This window comes from Anolis carolinensis, chromosome 5 (genome assembly GCF_035594765.1).
Source record: "Anolis carolinensis isolate JA03-04 chromosome 5, rAnoCar3.1.pri, whole genome shotgun sequence".
NCBI lineage: Eukaryota > Metazoa > Chordata > Lepidosauria > Squamata > Dactyloidae > Anolis > Anolis carolinensis.
Window position 1 is genome coordinate 26,248,662 of NC_085845.1, and position 21,104 is coordinate 26,269,765.

The window sequence follows — 21,104 nt, forward strand, 5'->3', positions numbered from 1 at the left end:
TCTAAGTAGACTTCCTTAAAGAGCAAACATCAGGATTTCACATGATGTTGCCACAACAGTTCAAGAGGAATTAAAGTATAGGCAGTCCTCAAGTTTCAAATAAGAGTTGAATTTGTTTGTAAGTTGGAACAGCTACATTTTTAACTGTAACTCTAGCTATATATCTATAATCTCTATCTCTGCATCTATCATCTATCTAAGGGTTAGCTAGCATAGGGAAGAGTTAACATCCTTGTGGTGGTTGTTTTGATGTCTGTGCTCCTGTTCAGAGGATTACACCTCACTTTCTGTCTCTTTGATAATTGGATTTTGAAAAAAATGTCTTATTGTGGAAACAAGGATTGGTGATAAAGCTTCAGTTGAGACACCTTTTTTCCTATAACTCTTTCAGGAGTGAATTTCTCTTCCGAGGGGTAGATTTCTCTTACTTCCTATTGTTTCACCTCCATTTATAATTATGAGTTGTTTGCAAGTTGGATGCTTCTAACTCGGGGATTGCTTGTACTACAATTTTGCAGTCTGAAAAGATCCTAAATCCAGTGTGACTGGAGAACACTAGGTTGGGTAAGTTTGCAGTACATTAACAGGGCAGCACATAACATATGTGCAATAAACGACCCTTGCAGTTACCATGACATCTAGGATTATGGGTCTGTCAGCCAAGGCAGCAATTCTGTACTATTAAATGTTAGAATATAGCATGTATAAAAGTGGATGATTTTCGCATATTTCAGTCGCAATAAAAAAGACTATAAGACACAGAATTTTATTTCTCATTCTTTTTACATGTTTCACATTTGAAAATACACATACTTTACAAAATATTGTAATATGAAACCTGTCTAAACAAAACTGTCTGAAATTCAGTGAAAAAATGCCCTTGCAATGTATACACATTCATGTTTATGACTTTACTTGTAAAACATGCTCTTCTGAATTCAGTGTCCTCTGGACTTTGAGGGCAGCTGGTGAGTTACATTTGATGGCTGGAACAAATTGCCTTAATATAGGGCCTTAAGTGCTGTTCTTTACAATAGTCTGTTACAAATTGAGCAATCTGAACCAATACGTTTGGCACAAATACTTGCAGGTTTGCTGATCTGCTTGAAAGCCACAGAAGATTGAAAACATCAAAAGCATTAGAAACACTCTTCACTGAAATAGATGCCTTGTTACTGATGTGGTAAGCCGTATGAATAATGTTGAATTACACCAATGGCGGGAGCCTGGCAGATGTAATCTCAGAAGCACTGGCAATAACCTTTGAGAATTCCTGTAGAATGGAGAAATCTCAGCGGACTGGAGAAGGGCAAACATTGTTCCCATCTTCAGAAAGAAGGGCAACCCAAACAATTACTGCCGAGTCAGTCTAACATCGTAGGAGCCCCCGTTGGCACAAGGGGTTAAAACCCTTGTGCCGGCAGGACTGCTAACCTGAAGGTTGGGTTGCTGACCTGAAGGTTGCTAGTTCGAATCCAGGGAGAGTGTGGATGAGCTCCCTCTTTCAGCTCCAGCTCCCCATGTGGGGACACGAGAGAAGCCTCCCACAAGCCTCCTGGGCGTCCCCTGGGCAACATCCTTGCAGACTGCCAATTCTCTCACACCAGAAGCGACCTGCAGTTTCTCAAGTCACTCCTGACATGAAAAAGAAGTCTAACATCAATGCTAGGAAGGATTCTAGAGGAGCTTTTAAAACATACAGTCTGTAAAGCACTTAAAGAATGCTGTAATCACCAAAAGTCAACAAGAGGTCCAAAGAGAAACAATTGGCTCCCATATCTATTATCCATGCCTGGATTACACCACAATAACCTAGACATCCCAGCAAATCAACCTAATCATCTCTCTTTGCTACCAGGGCAAGATAGGTGACAGTGTTTAACCCTGGCTAAACGTTGAACCAGTCACCTTGCAGAGGGCTGCCATCTGGATCTTGAACATCCACAGTCCAGAATCTATCCTCCCTTCCTGTCTCTCTGCCAACCAATGCAGCCATTTGAAAGTCAAATGCCTACAACCAATGCCACACTAATGTTAATCTACTAATGCTTTAAGACTTTTCTCCCCTCTCTTTCTCCTGCTACAAAGTTTAAGCCCACCTAGAAAATATCTTGTCAGGATATTTGCAGGGGGAGTGGGGTAATCCACAATTCAATTGAATCCTGGATACTGGCTGTTTTCCTCTAAAGGAGGAGATGGAAGACATGAAGCAGAATGAATATGGACTGTTTCTACATATTGCACCAGCTAATAGCATTCTATCTTGAGTTGAAAAATAAATCTTACTATCTAGAACTGAAGCTCCTGAAAAAGACATCAGCAGAACAAATGAGTTCATTATGCTAAAAATGATTTTCTTCTCTTAGTCTGCAAGGTGAATACATTCACCATCACTTTCCCCCACCTTTAATATATACATCTAATTATTTAGAAATTCACATCAGTACAAGCACATGCTGATACACATAGGAATATTTCAGACGTTCAGAATTTCTCCATACATTCACTGCTGCAGATGCAATGATGGAGGAGAAAAACAACAAGGAGTCTTATGGCATCTCAAAGACTATTAAATTATGGCACATTTGTATGTGGACCACAGCCCACCTTTTCAGTATTATCTGTCCAGGCACTGGTGCCTATTGATGATCTACCATGAGTATGATAGTCCATTTTCTTCTGACATATTTTGTGTGAATTGCTGTTATGGATTAACAACTACTTTTGTTTGTGGATGCAGCAAGACAAGTCCATTTGAAGAAATTCTAAATGTCTCAAGCAACCACTGCATGCTCTTTCTCTTAAGGCATTGTGCAGGCATCTGTGGCCATTACTCTGTGACTTCATCTTGCTAGAGACTCATACTGAAGGTATCACATGAGCATCATGGACTTCATCCCTCATAATCTGATGGCACATACATTTTTGTCTAAAGTATTGAATGCTGGAGACATAAAATTGATCTGCTTTTACTCAAAATACCGTTGGTGACCTTGGAATGGAGAATGAAATAAAGGAGGCATCGATGGGAGGAACCTTTATGGAAATGGTTGAATTCAATCACCTTAACATAGAGTGTATTCTGGTAACTGGAAGAAGCTATGCAGAAAAATAACAGCCATTATATTAGAAGATGTAGTTCTCCTTATATCCAATAGTGTGGAAGGGAAGTAACATTTTGCTAGTTATGATGATTTAAAAATGTTGTCACACATTAAATATTAAAAATAAACCTGATACTGGTAGAACTTTGATGCCATTCTAACACATACCATGTAAAACCAAGCAAGTGCAAGAGCTATTATTGGGCATCGTATCTCCAGATAAAATGTCCATCGTACATAATGTGATTTTATTGGCTTGCATCCAGATCAAATGAGCAATAAAGGTGACTATAAAATTAGTCAGAACCCACTTTATGAACAGATTTTGGAGAACTCTAAATTGTTCTGAATCCAACCCATTATGCACAATTTCACACAAGCATTCAAATTGACTACATGTCACTATGTAATTATATGGACATTAACAGGTCTCAGTCTTTGCCTTTCCTAAAGCATGAAGACAAATTAAACCACAGAAGACTTTGCATGATCAACTTGTGGTCCCACCCTCTGCTGATGTTGTTGGGTTGCAGTTTCCATTACCTTTAGCCAATGGTGAGGAATTGTGGGAGCTGCAGTCCAACAACATCGAAAGGGGGTTTCATTTCACATCCCTGATATAAATAGTTATATACACATGCAATCAGGACTCAACATCTGAAGATGTGGTTCACCTCCAGAAGTCTAAGGCAGAACAGCACTGTCTCATTTATTTGTCCTCTCACATCCATAACATGATTCTCTTAAAGTTTTAGGAATACTCGTCCACTGATGTATATGGAGAGTTGATGTAACTTGACACTGTTGAAGTGGCTTTGGAACTTCTGCGGGAATAGCCATTAAGATTAGCTTCCTGTGAAGGTACTCCCTTCTTGCGGTTGGATCTGGTGTTTTCTCCATCACTGTGGTCATACACTACAGACATGCTGGATTCCATTCTGGAAACGGTATATAAGCTACTCTGCCGGGTAGGATTGAACCTGGTTGTCTTTAACTCCAATTCATCATAACTAGATACTTCAATGAAAGGACACCATTTGAAAGCTCTCTTGAAACCAGCTCGGAACCTAAAACAAAGACATTTTAATAAAGATATATTATATGCTATGATACCTTAAAAAAATTAGGCAAAGTTCATCAAATAGTAATCACATAGAACACTGGTTCCCAACCTTTGGGATCCAGATGTTTTGGACTTCAGCTCCTACAGTTCCTAACAGCTGGTAAACTGGCTGAGATTTCTGGGAGTTGAAGTCCAATACACGGGGAAGTCCAAAGGTTGGGAACCACTGACACATAGTAAGATGTCCAGTTTGGGCACATTTTAAGAGGCACATATATGAACTGGAGTGATTCAAAACAGAGCAACAAGGATGGTGAAAGGTTTAGAAACCAAATCTTGCACAGAATGGTTGAACGGTCTGAATAATTTTATTCTGGAGAAGAGAAGATGAAGTCTGTTGTTCTAGAACATGGGTGGGTGATTGGCAAGGATATTGCTGATCAAAATATGTTTTGGTAACCTCAGCAGCTGTGTGGTAATTGGGGGCCACAACCTGTTGTGGTCACTAAAACAATATCTTTTCTGTCTGCAATATCCCCTCCAAAATGATGACAGGAAATGATTTTGCATCACTTTTAGTAACCATTTTGGCAAGGATATGACTAAAGGAGCTGTGTGTGTATGTGTGTAGACATTGGGAGGTGTTTACTGTATGTATACATTCTGCTACTGAGTCCTGCAATAGAAAATTAAGAGAAATATGGATTTAAGAGCATGTTTTCATGGCAATCGCAGGTTAAATGTTTATTTTCTGTCTAAGATAATTTGAAAGTGGCTATGTCAAAGTTTGATGAGAATAAAAAGGGAGATCAGAGGAATTAAAAGTGAACATTCTGAATAATGATGTTGCAAGATGTAGAAGGAGCAAGGGCAAATATCTTTTGTACACTGATCTCACAATGTATAACACTTTGCATTTGGGGTGTGCAGAAACCATGTTAATCTGTTACAGTAGTCAAAGGAGCACTGTGAAGACAAATAGATTATTGCGACACAAGCTTGCTCTATAATACATCTGTTTCAGGTGCAAGATAAATCAGTGATGAAGAAAGGCTCTGTCCAGAATTCAAAATAATTTTCCAATGGAGTCCCCAGTCTTTTGCTGAACATCTGCTAGCATGGCTGAAGAAAAAAAAGTGATCTCTGTGTCTTTAATAACTGCATTTAAACCTTAAGGAAGTAATATAGACCAGTGGTTCTCAACTTTTGTTCCTGTGTGTATTGTGGATGTTAGCTTCTAGAATTCCTAATAGTTGTCCAAACTGGCTGGGGGTTCAGTAGGATGAAAGTCTATTTTTTCAAGTATTTAGAGATGGCTTAGTTTTAAATGGACAGTGAATATCTATTAGCTTTACCAAAAACCTGCTCCTGGTAGAGCTGGAAGCTGTAAAACTTGTTTGTAACATGATCTGCAACAAATGGATTGTACTTGTGGATGCTCCTATGAGAAAATAATATTCAGGATTTCACAATTTACTCTTATGTTGCTGTTTTATAGGCAGGGTATAAATAAATGAAATACAGTCAGCCCACCATATTCCCTGGGTTTTGGGTTCAGAAAAAGAGAACATATCTCCACAGTCAGCTTCTGCTAGAAGTTGGCCGTAAGAGTTGCACTAGAGGATCTAGAAATTTATTGATATAATATTTTAATCAAATCCATGGATAATCAAATCTGTGTAGTGTCTCAGAGACCTCCGAGTCGTGACCCCGTCGCCATTATGGATCAGACCAAAGAAGAGATGGGGTTTGTGCCATTTCCGCACGATTCTGCTCCCTTCCAGATGTCCCCTGTTGACAGTTCTAGCCCACAGTTAATTAAAAAGGGCCTTGACTCACAGCCTGGTTCTCCAGAGAACGCCATGTTTGACCGCAAATTGTTTTGGGAAACATCTCGCACGGAGAAACAGAATTTACGGAGAAGCGCTAGATTAGCGGAGAGAGCAAGCATTAATTAAGCCGGTTCCCTTGAGAGTTTCCCGGGAGGTTTGCAGCTGGCAAGTTGTTGACTTAGTCCACTTTCCCTTGGGAAAGAGTGTTCAGACACCTGGCTGGAAAGGAGAGTGAAGTCCCATAAAAGTTCTGGGCGCCAACTGTCCCTTGTGGTGTTCAACGTGTCAGTTGAGGGATTCACATCAACTCTAGTTGTGCAGCACGCTACTCTCAAGTAGACCGGCATTGCATCTCGTCTCCCTGTCAAGCCTGGACAGCGATTCAGCTTTACCTCGATTAACTTTGCCTTGCCTTGCATCCTAGCCTCGGAATTGAAACCTGGAACTCTTTGACAGATCTTGCCTTAATCCCCACTCAAACAGCCTAAAGGTTTGAGTGTGTTTTGGTTATTGGATTTAAAACTTTGAACTCTAATACTGGACATCTACTTTCATATTACTGCACTATATTTGACCTTTCCTGAAAGATCTACTGCTGGACTATATACTCTGTTTATTTTTAGTTGACTCCTTTATTTCCTTAATAAAGATATTAGATTGTTTATTGGCCTTCGTGTCTAATTCCCAGTGCTCACGCTGCCCTGAGGTGTCACAATCTGCAAAAATTAAACCCACAAAGGTGAAGGGTCAATACTTTTCCTTGACATCACGTTTTCACCTCAGAGGATAATTTCTTTGCCAAAATACAGTGACTTGCGCTGTACTTTTTGATATATTTTGATATGATATATATAACAGTTGACAAATTTGTTGCTGGATTCCTAAATTCAAGCCTTTTATTTCAGTGACGAACAGTTGTGGCTGATGATAGTCAGTGCAATGAGGAATCTACTTTGCCCGAAGTTTCAAGCAGCTATTCATGGTGCTGAATGTATTGGGAAGTCAGGATGCCCCCTTTTAAAGTTCAGTCTAAAGCTGGTGTAGATTCATTGTAGCCGCAAGCTGCTACTGAGATAGTTTTAGTTACCGTACATACTCAAGTATAGGCCGGCCTGAATATAGGCCGAGGCACCTAATTTTACCACCAAACTGGGAAAACGTATTGACTCGAGTATAAGACGAAGGTGGGAAATGCAGCAGCTACTGATACATTTCAAAAATAAAAATAGATATCAATAAAATTACGTGAATTGAGGCATCAGTAGATTAAATGTTTTGTAATATTTACATAAAACTGTAAATTAAGATAACAATAAGACTTTGATAAGATAAGACTGTCCAACTCTGATTACCTATATACTTAAGTATAAGCTGACCCGAATTTAAGCTGGCCAGGACTCTCACTCGAATATAAACCGAGGGGGCTTTTTCAGAACTAAAAAGGGCTGAAAAACACGGTTTATATTAGATCATATACTGTATTTACAAATCAGGAAATCTCTCATCAAAGGCAGCTAATGTCCTACTCCTTAAACGCAGGGGGAAAAGAAGAAAGAAATGCACTGTGTTTCTGAATTTAGAGAAAATAAGTAGACCATGCCATATGGAAACTAGTGCCATTCACAGTTCATAAATCTTGTGAAGCTGATTAAAAAAAATCTTGTGCTCTAAATGAGATCCAAACTGAAACTAGAAAGTTGTTGGTCAAATATGCCAGAAAGATGTCTTCTCTGATTTTCCCATTGATGAGTCATTTTGAATGTATTTTATTATTGCTATAGTTAGTCTTATGTGTAGCAACCTGGTCATGTAGGAAAACCATTGTTAGTTTTGATGAACGTATAAGCTAGTTCTGCATAATTGATATAGCTAGGTAGTTTTAGATTCCTATTGAGGAAAGTCTTCTCTGTCCACTGCTTTAGTTATTGCAAAATAGAACAAGCCAGACTGGTGAACTTGAGGCCTTGTTCATTCCGCTAAATGATCCACTATGATAGCACCACTAGAAACACATGATAATTAATTTGGTCTATATTATAAGACATAATGACTAATCTACACTTTCTGATCTAATAAGTTGATCAAAGCACAGTGACAGATTGTGGATTGTGTACATCATCAAATGATGCAATGATTACAAAGTTCCCATTCTAGATTTTAGGAGTTATATGCTAAAATGCACATTGTAAGGTGAAATGCATAAAATGTGTGTATAAATACATACAAATAAATGTATGCATAAAATGTATGTAAAATAAGTATGAAAGACGTGCAAAAATATCAAAGGAAAATGCATATAATTTATACACTGTTAGTGTGTAGTTAGTGTGTCTGTGCATGTTTAAAATATTGCAGAAATAGGATGAAACAAGGCTACAGCACTGAAAATTGAAAAACAGAGATGCAAGTAAATAGATCTCTCCATTTCCATAACAGTCTGTAGAGTGTTACACTCAGTATTCAAATGTATTATTATGATACATTAAATGTGTGTAGCACTAAACAAGAACACTATGCTTAAAAAAATTGGTGGCTGAATTTCTTTGTGGTTGGAATTAATAAGAGAATAAATTCATCATGAATTTTTCATATACCAGTAAGTAGCAGAAATACTTAGGGATTTACTTTGTTTTGATTAGGAAACAGAAGGAGAAAGAGATTAGTGCTCCTATACCAGATGAAATCCTGATGGGAGTAGGTATATGTTAAATGAGACCTGCAGCAGACAGGTGTTTGATTAAGATGCAGAAAGATGGTGAAGTATTTGTTCATTAGACTCCTGCAATCATCTTAAACTATTTACATACATATTGTAGCAATTAGAACGTGCAATTTGGAACTCTTCCCAAAGAGATTTCAAAATAATATTCCGTAATAGCTGCTCAGTATTGAATTAGATGCTGATTTTGCTCATGAATTAATTCTTTTATCCTTATTAAAGAAAATAATTTTAGGTAGATTCCCTCAGAAATACATTCCATGGTGTTCAGTTCATGTTGGCTTGCATATAGGTTTAGGTTTAAATTTATTAATAATCCCAAGAAGTGCCATATAACATTCATGTTTGGAAAGACAGAAGCAATGTGATGGTGTAGGCATAATAATAGTATGGCATGAGCTTTGGTTTTGACATAATGATGCCCTGTTGTATTCTCTGTTGTAATTCCTTTGTAAACATTGGCTTGTTTACATTCAGTGCTTAATATAAGGGTGGGAACATGAGTGCGATCTGCAGATGTTGTTCGATTCCTACTCCCATCAGCCCTACCCAACATGGCCAATGCTCAGATTTAGAAGTCTATCAGTAACTGGCAGCATTGGCCATGTTGGGTAGTGCTGATGGGAATAGGAATCGAATAACATCTGCAGGTTCAAGGAGTCTTAATACCAGCTTTATACACTTGTAGCCTAGTCTGGTCATAATTATCTTAATGCAAGGCAGTTTTGATTCAGGGGAACATTCAAAAGAAGGGATCCTTAATCTGCAGTCTCATGTGATGTGACATACAGATAGACTGTGCCATGTAATCCTGTTGAACTGGTGAACCAATTCAAACGCTTTCTTCAGCCATCAGACAGTGCATATATTAATACCATTTGCATACATGAATGGAGGAGCTGAGATAACATTTTATTAAACTTACTCTGAAATCTTTCTTCTCCACTAATTGCACCTCCAGGAGACATACACAAAAGGGAATGTTTCAAAAAGGGGAAGTTCTGCTCAGATATCAAGCACAGGGTCCCTTGAGTGCTGTCCTATGCTTTTGGTGCATTTACTGTTATATCTGAAGCTTCTCAGTTTAATGTCAGAAAAGATCCTTGTGTGGTTTATTGAACTTGTGTAAGTGAGTGTGGGAAAATGACAAGGGAGAAGTAACTGCATGTTGTCGAAGGCATTCATGGCCGGGATCACAGGGTTGTTGTATGTTTTCCGGGCTGTATGGCCATGTTCCAGAAGTATTCTCTCCTCAACCAGGGGCAGCTAACAACTCTGAACAAAGGATGCTCCCAGGCAGGAAGAAGCCAGGAGATGAAGCTATTCAATGCTAATTAAGGTGATTAACTACAACATTCACACTGGCCTCCAACTGACAAGAGTTCTTCTCTCACCCTGGACTTTCCACAGATATATATAAACCTTCCATGCTTAGTTTCTCCATACCTCACAACCTCTGAGGATGCCTGCCATAGATGTGGGTGAAACGTCAGGAAAGAATACTTCTGGAACATGGTCATACAGCCCGGAAAACATACAACAACCCAGAGAAGTAACTGTTATGGTCTGGTGAATCTGTACAAGAAAGTTTCTGCAAACCTGGCATATGTTGCTTTTTATATTTGGGGATTTACTTGCTAGTTGATGGATGCTGGGGGTTACTTCCAAGCACAATGCAGAGTTAACCCTGAGTGGTTTGGATAACCAAGCTTTACAGAATGGAGGCTCTACTGTAGACACTTTTCCCTATCTTGATCTTCCTTCTCTTGATACGAACATGTGAAAAGAGTAAATGCCCAGAACACTTCTAATCTGATACTTATGTTTTGTGTTACAGCCATAAATACTTGATAGATCTATAAGACACCCTTACCTTTTATTGAGACAACAGTAGATGATGGGGTTGTACATGGTAGAACTCATGGCCAGCCAAAACGTGGCCAGGTAGATTTGCTGAATATACTTCCACCGGTTCAAATTCTCATAGATCCCAGTAACTATAAAGTAAATGTGATATGGCAACCAGCAGACTGCAAACGTCAGGACAACAACAATCATCATTTTCACCACCTAGGAAAAAGAGAGGTGCTATTTTTACAGCCATACAGATTTATTCTTTTAGCACTGAGATGTTGACATTGCCAGATTGTAGTTCCCGACATCCTATTAAAACATTCTGGACATATGGGTGATAATGCAAAGTTCTGAAACAGGGTTCCAAAAGGAGAGCTTGCAATGGTTTGTTTTGTTCTGCAGGCTATTTTCATATGGTACAGGGCCAAAAGATGTGCTACTTGCCATTTTGTAACATGGTGTTACCAAGAGGTTTCAAAGGGAATTAATTCTCTAGGCAGAGAAGAACAAAAATCATTGGAAACTGAATGCAAACGCTGAGCTTTTGTTAAAAAAAAAAAAGAACACCAGAAAGGATACAAAATGATACAAAAATAAGATGCTATGGGTTTACTGCAAGGGCAATTTAGACCTTGCAATGCCCAGAAGATATTTCTGGAAGTGGAATGGACATTCTGGAGAAGAGGTCAGCAGCATGAGATAGAGCTTGGAAAATACTTTAAAATTTTCAAAATCCTTCTGATAGTGTAGCCCGGACTCACATTCTTGTTAATGCTCATGTTCTCAGCTTTATGGATAGAATTCAGGTTTTCCCTCTAGCAATTTTTGATTGCATATTGTTCCCCATGTCTTACAGCTGTTCGCATTGTGTAGCATAATTGTGTATATCCTCAGGGAAAAGGTGAGATGTAAATAAATAAACAAACAATCAAGTTTTGGGGAAATGCCAGAAAACACAACAGCAGACATACTGGCACACAAGTCAAGCAGAATGATAGCTTGGCAGGAGCAACAGAGAGACGGCTGAAGAAGGAGGCCTTGAAGAGAAATATACAAGCAGCAATAAAGGCTGGTTTAGCAGTGTCTGATGACTGAATGGAGAGCCATGATGGGCTGGGACACTGGGAGATCAAGGACCACATCACATTGAGATTTTTCCCCATCGTAAAACACTTCATGTACAATTAAACGATGAAAGGTCACGGATCCCATCACATAATGTAAGCCCACTTTCATCCATCATCCGTGCCCCTCTGTTCTCAAAATGTACATGAAGTGTCCTGGAGGAGAGAGATCTGGACATGGGCAAGCAATCATGTTCAGAGCTCCTAGTGTTTGTCAGATCTGTAGTTCCAACTGGAAAACGTGTGGGATAGAAAGTGTCTAACTTGCCTGTCCTGTTTTGTCATCGTGTTTTGAAGGGCAGTGTGATGGGTGGTCTTTTTTGGGGGGAGGGAAGCCTTAAGAATGGGGCTTGGGAAGGAAAGCAGCCTATAGAAGGGTCTTAGGAATGGAGTTTGGGAAGGAAAGCAGCCCATAGAAGTTTTTTTTTCATGTCAGGAGTGCCTTGAGAAACTGCGTCACTTCTGGTGTGAGAGAATTGGCCATCTGCAAGGACATTGCTCAGGGGATGCCCGGATGTTTGATGTTTTACTGTCCTTGTGGGAGGCTTCTCTTATGTCCCCACATGGAGCTGGAGCTGACAGAGGGAGCTCATCCATGCTTTCCCTGGGTTGGGTTCAAACAGGCAACCTTCAGGTCAGCAACTCAACCTTTAAGTCATCAGTCCTGCCAGCACAAGGGGTTTAATCCATTGCGCCATGGGGGCTCCTAGCCCATAGGAGTGTCTTAAGAATTTGGCTTGGGAAAGAAAACAGTCAATAAAAGTGATGTCTTAAGAATGATACCTTGTGTCTCCTCTAAGTGGGTGGTTGAGCTAAAGGTGGGAGGAGGAGATACTCTGTGATGGGTGTATGTAAATTCTCTGTTTTCTTTAAAGAGAAGATTTTCCTCTTTTAAAAAGTAAGATAGAGAGGGCGGAGAAAAGGCTTCCCGTGTGATAATTTGAAACCCAGGCAACAATGGGATTAAAACTGAAGAGGCAAACGTGTGATAAGAAGACAGAACTTGAAACGGGACTATTGGCGATTGAAATATGGACCCGTATGCTTCTCAGTGCTCATGTGATGAGGTCCTAAGATTTAAATCCTGATTCAGCTATGGAAACCCACTGGGTGACGTTGGACAAGTCATACTCTCTCAGCCTCAGAGGATGGAAAAGACAAACCCTATTTGAACAAATCTTGTAATTGAAACAAAATGACCAAAATTATTAGTTGTTTCCTTTGACAATAAAATTAGTGAAAAATTACATATCTAATGTTTAGGGAATAACCTGAATAAGGGCATATACACATTATATAACTGTAGCTGTTTCATACCACTTTGACCTATATGACTGCATCCTCTCGGGGTGGTGAGATACATCTACTAGAGCTCTTTGGCACAGAATTATAGGCACTATTGCCCAAACTACAAATCCCAGGGTTCCCTAGGATGGAGCAATGGCAATTACATTTGTATTGAAGTGCTTTAATGCCTGCTCCCCCCTGTGGCCAGAATCGAACATCCCCTCAGGAGAAGGTTAAAATTGCCTTTGTGTCTGTCTGTTGTCTTTGTTTCGGTTCGATGTGTTTATGGGCATTGAATGTTTGCCCTATGTGTACATAATGTGATCCGCCCTGAGTCCCCTTCGGGGTGAGAAGGGCGGAATATAAATACTGTAAATAAATAAATAAATAAATGTATACTTCTCAGTGCATCAATTACTTTGTAGAATATTTTCATCTTCTTAATTTTCAGAAATGCTGATTTGTCTTTCTATAATGTGTCATTTTCACTGGGCTTAAGAGCCATTTCCAATACTACTGGAAAGTATGTTTTTGTCATAAATCATACAGTAATTTTCATGGCAAATCACATTTCTTCACTCCATTACCTCTTTTCCCACTAGGATGGATTGCTGCCAGACATAAAGCCTCATCAGTCAAAATGATCAAGCTTTTGACAATAAGTCAAATGTAGTCACTGCAGCTTCTGAATCCTTCTCCAGTTCTACTTCTTGTAACGAATGGGCAAATGACTTTTTGGATTAGACATCTGATATTGGTGACAAAAGCTCCTAAAGCCAGAAACCTGTTGTGTCACCCAAGGAAATGGCTATAAATTTCCTCTGATGCAGAATGTTGACATTTAGATCAAGATGTATAGGTGAAGTTAAACATGCAATGCTAGAGTACATAAATGGGCATTTGTGCATGGATGTGCAAAACTTTATGGTTTATTCAATTGTAAATTTTGTGTCTTGATGCAATTTCACAATACTGTCATTCATTACAAAGGCTGCATAGAACAATTAGTATGGCATTATGCATGCGTAGATTTACGTTATACAGCCTTGATGTGGCATTTCAGCCAGAATGTGCAAAACAGGACACTTTTGTGCCATTTTTCCTCATTCAAAATTGTTCCTATCCCTTTCTAGCATCTCTGAACTGCAAAAAGTGGTTAAACCAATTGGAAGAATCCAAATATAATTGGGGAAGAGATTAAAATAAATTAACCAGAGAAATCAAATACCTACTGAGCCACAAAACTCAGTGGGTAACTTTGAACGAGTCATTGTCCTGAACCTAACTAAGGATGCATCTGCACTGCAGAATTAATGCAGTTTGACACCACTTTAACTGCCATGGCTCAATGCTACGAAATCATGGGAGCTGTGAAATCTATGAAACTACAACTCCCATAATTGCATAGCCACATTTTCTACTTTAAAACAAGATGCACTGAGAAGTCGTATCTTGTTTTAAAGGGAACCCACACTCCTGGAAGACTTCAAGAAGCAGAATTCTCATTTAAAGTGATGTGCATACTTTTTGTGTGTCTTGTTTTGTAACTTGTTTAGGGCCAGGCTGTGGTGCAGCTGGTTAATAGCCAGCAGCAATAGATCACTGCTGACCAAAAGGCCATCAGTTCGAGGCCCGTGTTGGGTTGAACTCCCAATTGTTTAATAGCCTAGCTTACTGTCCACCTAAGCAGTTTGAAAACAGCTTCAGCTGTGAGTAGAGAATTTAGGGGCAGTTTAATGTGGGGATTTAATTTAATTTAATTTACGACACCATAAAACTGCTGGTGAGAGAAGAGCAAGGAGGAAGCATTATCATCAGAAGGACTCAGTGTCACAGTGGATGAAACGGCAGCTCCCCCTGTGGCCAGAATTGAGCATAACCCCATGAAGCTGGAAGTTGGAAAATATTAAATTACCTCTATTGTCTGTCTGTATGTGTTGTATGTCTAATAATGGCATTGAATGTTTGCCATGTATATGTGCATTGTGATCCGCCAAGAGTCCCCTTCGGGGCGAGAAGGGCGGAATATAAATACTATAAATAAATACATAAATAATGACAAGGGATTTCTGAAAGATGATCCATAAGGAATGTCAGAAAATATTAAAAGTGGAATAGAAATCTATTTATCAGGAATGTTTGAGACAGAAGCTTCTGTTGACCTCAATAAAGAAAAACTACTTATCTTTCTAACGACAGCAGCAAGAATGGTCTTTGCTAAGATGTGGAAGTTAGAAAAAATGCCAGACAAAGATCTCTGGTCAAATAAAGTGATGGAGATAAGGGATATGGACCGATTAACATATTTGTTAAAAAAGAACATAGGCAGAGGAGTAAAAAGACCGATTGGTCAATATTTGAGGATTATAATAAACAAAACTACCAACTATAAGAAGAAGAGAGAACATTTAAAGAAGTTGAACAAAAGGAAAAGAAAGTAATTCCAAAAGACTTAAGAGATATGAACAGAATGAAGAAGAAAAGAAGTCAATTTAATTATTTATTTTTTTAGCCTTTTTGTGTGATTTTTCTGCTATTCTCTCTATATTTTCTCTTTCTATATGAAACTTGTTCCCACACTTTCATTGTATACACTATGGAAAATTTTAATAAAAAGTATTTAAAAATAAATACATAAATAATAAACTGGCTTGTGCTATACAATTCAAAAGGAGGGGGCAATAAAGGCAGATCATTTTTTACCATGGCCACATACTTTCCATCCATGCCCTATTCTAAGCCTAAGAAAGCAACAGGGCAGATTTTTCTGTTGGAGGAGCGGAACAACTAGAAAAACTCTTTACTAACATCAGTCAAGTGACCCTTCATATTATCAGAGCATCCTTGTCTCAAGATCATCATAACAAAATAGCAAGGTTTTTGTTTTTTGAGAGCATTCCAGCAGTAAAGGCTATTTCATTGACCTTTGCAGTTGCTGTTGATTTTTTTATAGTCTCAATAAACTTACTGTAGAAATTAGGATTGATGGGACAAATAAAATACAGAATACTTGCAAAAGCTAAGAACTATGCATTATTTGATTTGAAAATTAGTTTCATACAGGAATGCTGGTGAATAGTCATCCACTGATAAGAGTGACATCTTGCCCACCATCAAATACTGAAATTAAATTACAAAAGCAAGAGAAAATACAAGTAGAAAAAACATGGTTACAATCAGGTGTGTAGCGATAAGGAAAAATGGTTCACCTTTTAACTCTGGCTGTTATTTGAAAGATGAGATTAGAATAGTGAATGAAAAGGTGTACAGAGTCCGGCTGGCAAAACTGGGTCAGAGATGCATACAAATATCTAAGAAAGAATCAGGGACAGATGTGAATGGAAAGGCTTTTCAGTGATACTTGGCAAGAAATTGTTTATCTTAATGGCAACATATCACTGAGGCATTTCCTTTCTCACTGCCAAGTTTTACTGAAGCCACCACACACAGGAACATGGCAATACCATTAAACAAGTTTCAATAGATGAACATCTATTATGGATGAAGTAAAATGAAGGAAAGAAAATCACTTCTCAACCAAATTCTTGGCAGAGTTTCACTAATGCTGGACTGGAAGCTTTAAAAACATTAGCTGGAATCCTGCCACCTAATATCAATTAGATTAGCTCCACTGAATCAATTAATAAATGGCAAGGCAACACACAGGTAAATCTGTTTCAGTGGTAATCCTCACAGTAGTATTTGGGTCAAGTGCTTTAAAGCTGACCAAGTTAGAGTTTGGAAATCTTAATCTTTAGGTCTACAACAGTGGTTCTCATCCTGTGGGTTCCCAGATGTTTTGGCTTACAACTTACAAAAATCCCAGTCAGTTTACCACCTGTTATGATTTCTGTGAGTTGAAGGCCAAAATATCTGGGGACCCACAGGTAGAGAACCACTGGTCTACAATGATGAATCAGGGATGCCGGAAGTAAAAAGGTAACATTTTTAAGTTCTGAAAAAATGGCTTATTCTTGAATTAAGTGTGGAAGAAAATTCTAAGTCAAATGCAAGACAGTGCCAGAAAAAGTCAAGATTTTGGGGAAACCTTGAAAGTCTCCTCTTCTCCCCTCCACTCTGATACAGGAGAGACCAAGACAAATGGTGGCTGTATTCCTTCTCTTCATTTTTCTTACTTGGAGAGGAATAATAAATAGATACTGAAAGCAAGATGAAGAAATAATAAAACTGGGATGCTTCTGATGCTGATTTTTATATGATATTCTCCCTGTTTTCCTGTTTGGAGAAGTAGATGGTATTTCTATTTTAGTGATGTCCAGATGTTCACCCTGGTTCACCCTAGTAGCTGGTGACTTGCATGTCAGCAGAACAGTGACTCTTCTGCTGAACAAACTTTGGATATAGGGATCAGCACTTTTAAAGAATGGGCTAAAACACAGAGTGGATTCACTACCTTGGTGACTGGATGACATTGTGTTAATCTATAAATTAATCAAATGTCAATTTTATGTAAACCTGTGCCTAGAAATGACTGCATGAGATATACCTGGTATATGAAGAATTTATCAGTTTTAATAAAAGGTACTGTTCTTTTCTAGTAGCAACATAGCATACCATTTAAAGGAACAAAATACCATAACAGTTTCAGTGAAAACACCCTTATAGATCAACACTGAAGAGTCTACTCATGTGACACAAGATCCTCATTTATTTTGAATATTGAATAAATATGGAGACAAGATCAGTCCAGGTTCTTCTGCTTTGTCTTCTATTATTTGGCAGATGTAATTTAGTTTGGATAAATCACTAGGAAATGTCAAAGTGCTGGAGCTTATCTGCACATCTATGCTTGAATCTATTCATTACCAAGTTCTACATCAGTGGCACTTTATGCACACAGATTAATAGATCATAAATCAAATGCATAAAATTTAATAAATTGAAATTTAGTTAGTCGTGTCAAATGGCACAGAACAAGGATGAGTCATTGTATTTGGTTGTGAGGCAAATGGTGTGCAATTGCTGAAATTCAGACATTAACTAATAGATATTGGAGGAAGAAATGATAATACAGATGAGATGGATGAATAATACTTTTTTATTTTTAAGGTGATTGAATTGTAAATTGTGGAGAGGGATTAATTACTAATCGATGTCCTCATCTAAATAGAAAGAGAAAAACCAGGTTCCAATTTTATGGATTTTGTTTATTGCTGGCAAAACAGACTTTGAGCAGGAGAAAAATAAAATAAAATCGTTATCATTTCCAGGGGTGTGTACATTCAGAAGTGTAGAAAACACTCTGGATTGTAGGATCAATGTTGTCAATACTGCTAAACGTACAATATGGGGCATGGAGCTGGACTACGTTGGAGGCTTTCTGCTCATCACTCTGTGTGAGTAGTCAGTCAGCGTTCTTAGAGCTAACAAGAGCCAACATTTGTTTGGAAATTTGGGAAGCAGGGATGAGAGGTGTCCAAGCGCAGCATCCCATAGGAAGAAACAACACATGTGCTGTCAGCATCCACTGGAGTTTGGTCACAGGACCTCCATGAATATCAAAATTTGTGGATGCTCAAGTCCTATTATATACAATAGCATAGTAAAAGAGTGACTCATATAGAATGGCTTTTTAACCCCCCCCCCCATGTTTTCAAGCTGTGGGTGATTGAATCCATAGATACAGAATTTGCGAAAACAAAGCACTGACTGGGCTGTTTTTGAAACCTCTCTAGTTATCATCAGTCTTACGGACAGGGACAGGATGGAGAATAAAGTTGAACTGTTGCTCTAAGTATGTCCTAGTCGTAGAGTACTTCATTATACTGATGGTCTGACTATATCGATAGCACACTACAGTCAGCTCTTACTAGAAGTAGTTCTACTGGAGTTTCAGGCTTTTCTTTTCCTATCTGGAGATTCCTGATATTCCCTCATCTAAGTATTTATTTATTATTTATTTACAGTATTTATATTCTGCCCTTCTCACCCCGAAGGGGACTCAGGGCGGATCACATTACACATATAAGGCAAACATTCAATGCCTTGACATAGAACAAAGACAAAGACAAACACAGGCTCCGAGCTGGCCTCGAACTCATGACCTCTTAGTCAGAGTGATTGGTCTCAGCTGGCTGCAGCTGGCTGCTCACCAGCTTGTGCCACAGCCCGGGCCTATACTCCATCCTAATTAAGTACTATACTCCATCCTAATTAAGTACTATACTCCATCCTAATTAGCTTCTGAAATCTGATGTGAACAGGTCTGTTCTCAGTAGAATGGTGGGTTCCTGTAGTTCAAAATTAGTCCAGGTTCTTGGTCTAAGGGAGATCCAAAAGCAGAAGAACTGCAGTATTTAAAGTCTTTTCCAACCCATTGGTACAATCCACTTGAGAGATGGTGATCCTATCTCTTCGAATATCATGCTAAAATGGAAGTCAGCCAGTCTTAAAGATCCTGCAACACCCTTCCTTTCCCATTTCCTTTTTATTTCTGCTTAGAACATCCAGTGAAAGAGCAAGTCACATCCATCACCCAAGCTGCTTCATTCCACTGCCAAACAGCTGTCACCATCTAGAAGTTTTAAGTAATGTTTAAACAGGCTTTCCTTTTTTTGTAATTTGGTTCAATTTACTATCTGGAACAGCAGAAAACAAGCTTGTTCCGTCTTCCATACTGAAGCCCCTAAGATATACAGCTGCCATATCACTTCTCAATCATCTCTTCTTCTGGCTATTCAAGTCCCTCAACAGCTCCCCTACAGGGCTGGCTTTCTAGATCTTTTATCATACTAATTACCCTAATTTGGATGTGAAGGAATTTGCTAATATCCTTCTTCTACTGTTGTGCCAATAACTGGATATAGAACTGGGAGAAGGTCTGATCAAATCAGAATAGAGTGGTACTATTGCCTTCCTTGATTTAGACTAGTGGTTCTCAACCTGCAGGTTCCCAGGTGTTTTGTCCTACAACTCCCAGAAATCCCAGCCAGTTTACCAGCTATTAGGATTTCTGGGAGTTGAAGGCCAAAACATCTGGGGACCCACAGGTTGAGATCCACAGTGGATGTAGCCTAGGTTTGCATTGGCAACAGATGCAACTTTCCCAAAGAATAGCTGTTGGCAACTTCAGACCCCAGATATTTTTAGACTGTGGCCCCTTCTACAAAGCTATATAAAATCCAGATTATCTGTTCTGAACAGGATTATATGGCAGTATATACTCAGATAATCCAGTTCAAAGTAGATAATGTGGATTATCTTCTTTGATAATCTGGATTATATGGCAGTGTAGAAGGAGCCTGTCTAGTCCAACACCATTGATTATTTTGGATAGAGGTTCTGGAACTTGTAGCACAGAAGTATTCTGAAATTGCCTGTCCCATCATAAACGATTTGGGAAGCATTTAAGGTTGACTTAGCAACCTCCTCTAAGATAAAATCTGTTTTTCTCTGCCTTCAGTAAACAAGCTGAAGGAAATCCTTACATAGACTCCAGGATTCTAGCTTTATAAACTGGAATGATTACTGCATCATTTTATAGGATGGGCAGATGTATTTTGATATAAAGTTGGATTTATCCTTGTTTTAAAAAAATTGTTTTGGACACGAAGAGAGATGTCGCTTTGAATGCCAGCTGATATTTGAGGAGGTCAGAACACAAGGCATTAGAATTCACAGGGTATTTTCAATGGAATGAGCATTTGTGACCTATGATCTCATTCCATCTGCACTATCCATAAACTGGAAAGTGTTGAGTAGTGCTGGAGTATTTTGCTCTTGTTTTTAAAACACTGATGTATTTCAGTTATTATGTACTTTCCTTGATGCATTATTCACTTGTTTAAAATATAGAACCGAGTGTCTCATGCTGGGTGGCTCTTTGCTCTCATAACTGTAAGGGAATGCCTAATTATGTCACATTAACTTGCTAATTTGTTAACATTATAAAACACAGTCAGATGGACAGCCCGTAAGGTGATGGTAGACTGTATTGTTTTCATTAAATGCAATCCAGGTTATGGGAACCGGTTACAACAATGGCAGCTATAGCCAATCACAGGCTTTGAATGGACCACAAGGGCTAACAACTCAAATCCCCTACTATTCTCCTCTCTTCACATTTGATCCAGAAAAATTTAAAAAAATCTCCTGCTGCTT

The 21,104-nt window shown here is 38.7% G+C and overlaps 1 protein-coding gene across 1 annotated transcript in view; it reads right to left on the minus strand.

Annotated features, from left to right (window-relative positions):
* Positions 1-750: 750 nt before the first annotated feature.
* The window catches only part of tacr3 (tachykinin receptor 3), a 58,778-nt gene continuing 38,424 nt past the window's right edge, over positions 751-21,104 (minus strand). Inside the window, exons 4-5 of the mRNA XM_062982464.1 lie at positions 10,592-10,788; positions 751-4,171 (exon numbers count right to left, since the gene is read on the minus strand). Of these exons, the coding sequence (XP_062838534.1) occupies positions 3,856-4,171; positions 10,592-10,788 (513 nt within the window). The 3' untranslated portion in view covers positions 751-3,855. The remainder of the gene's footprint in view (positions 4,172-10,591; positions 10,789-21,104) is intronic.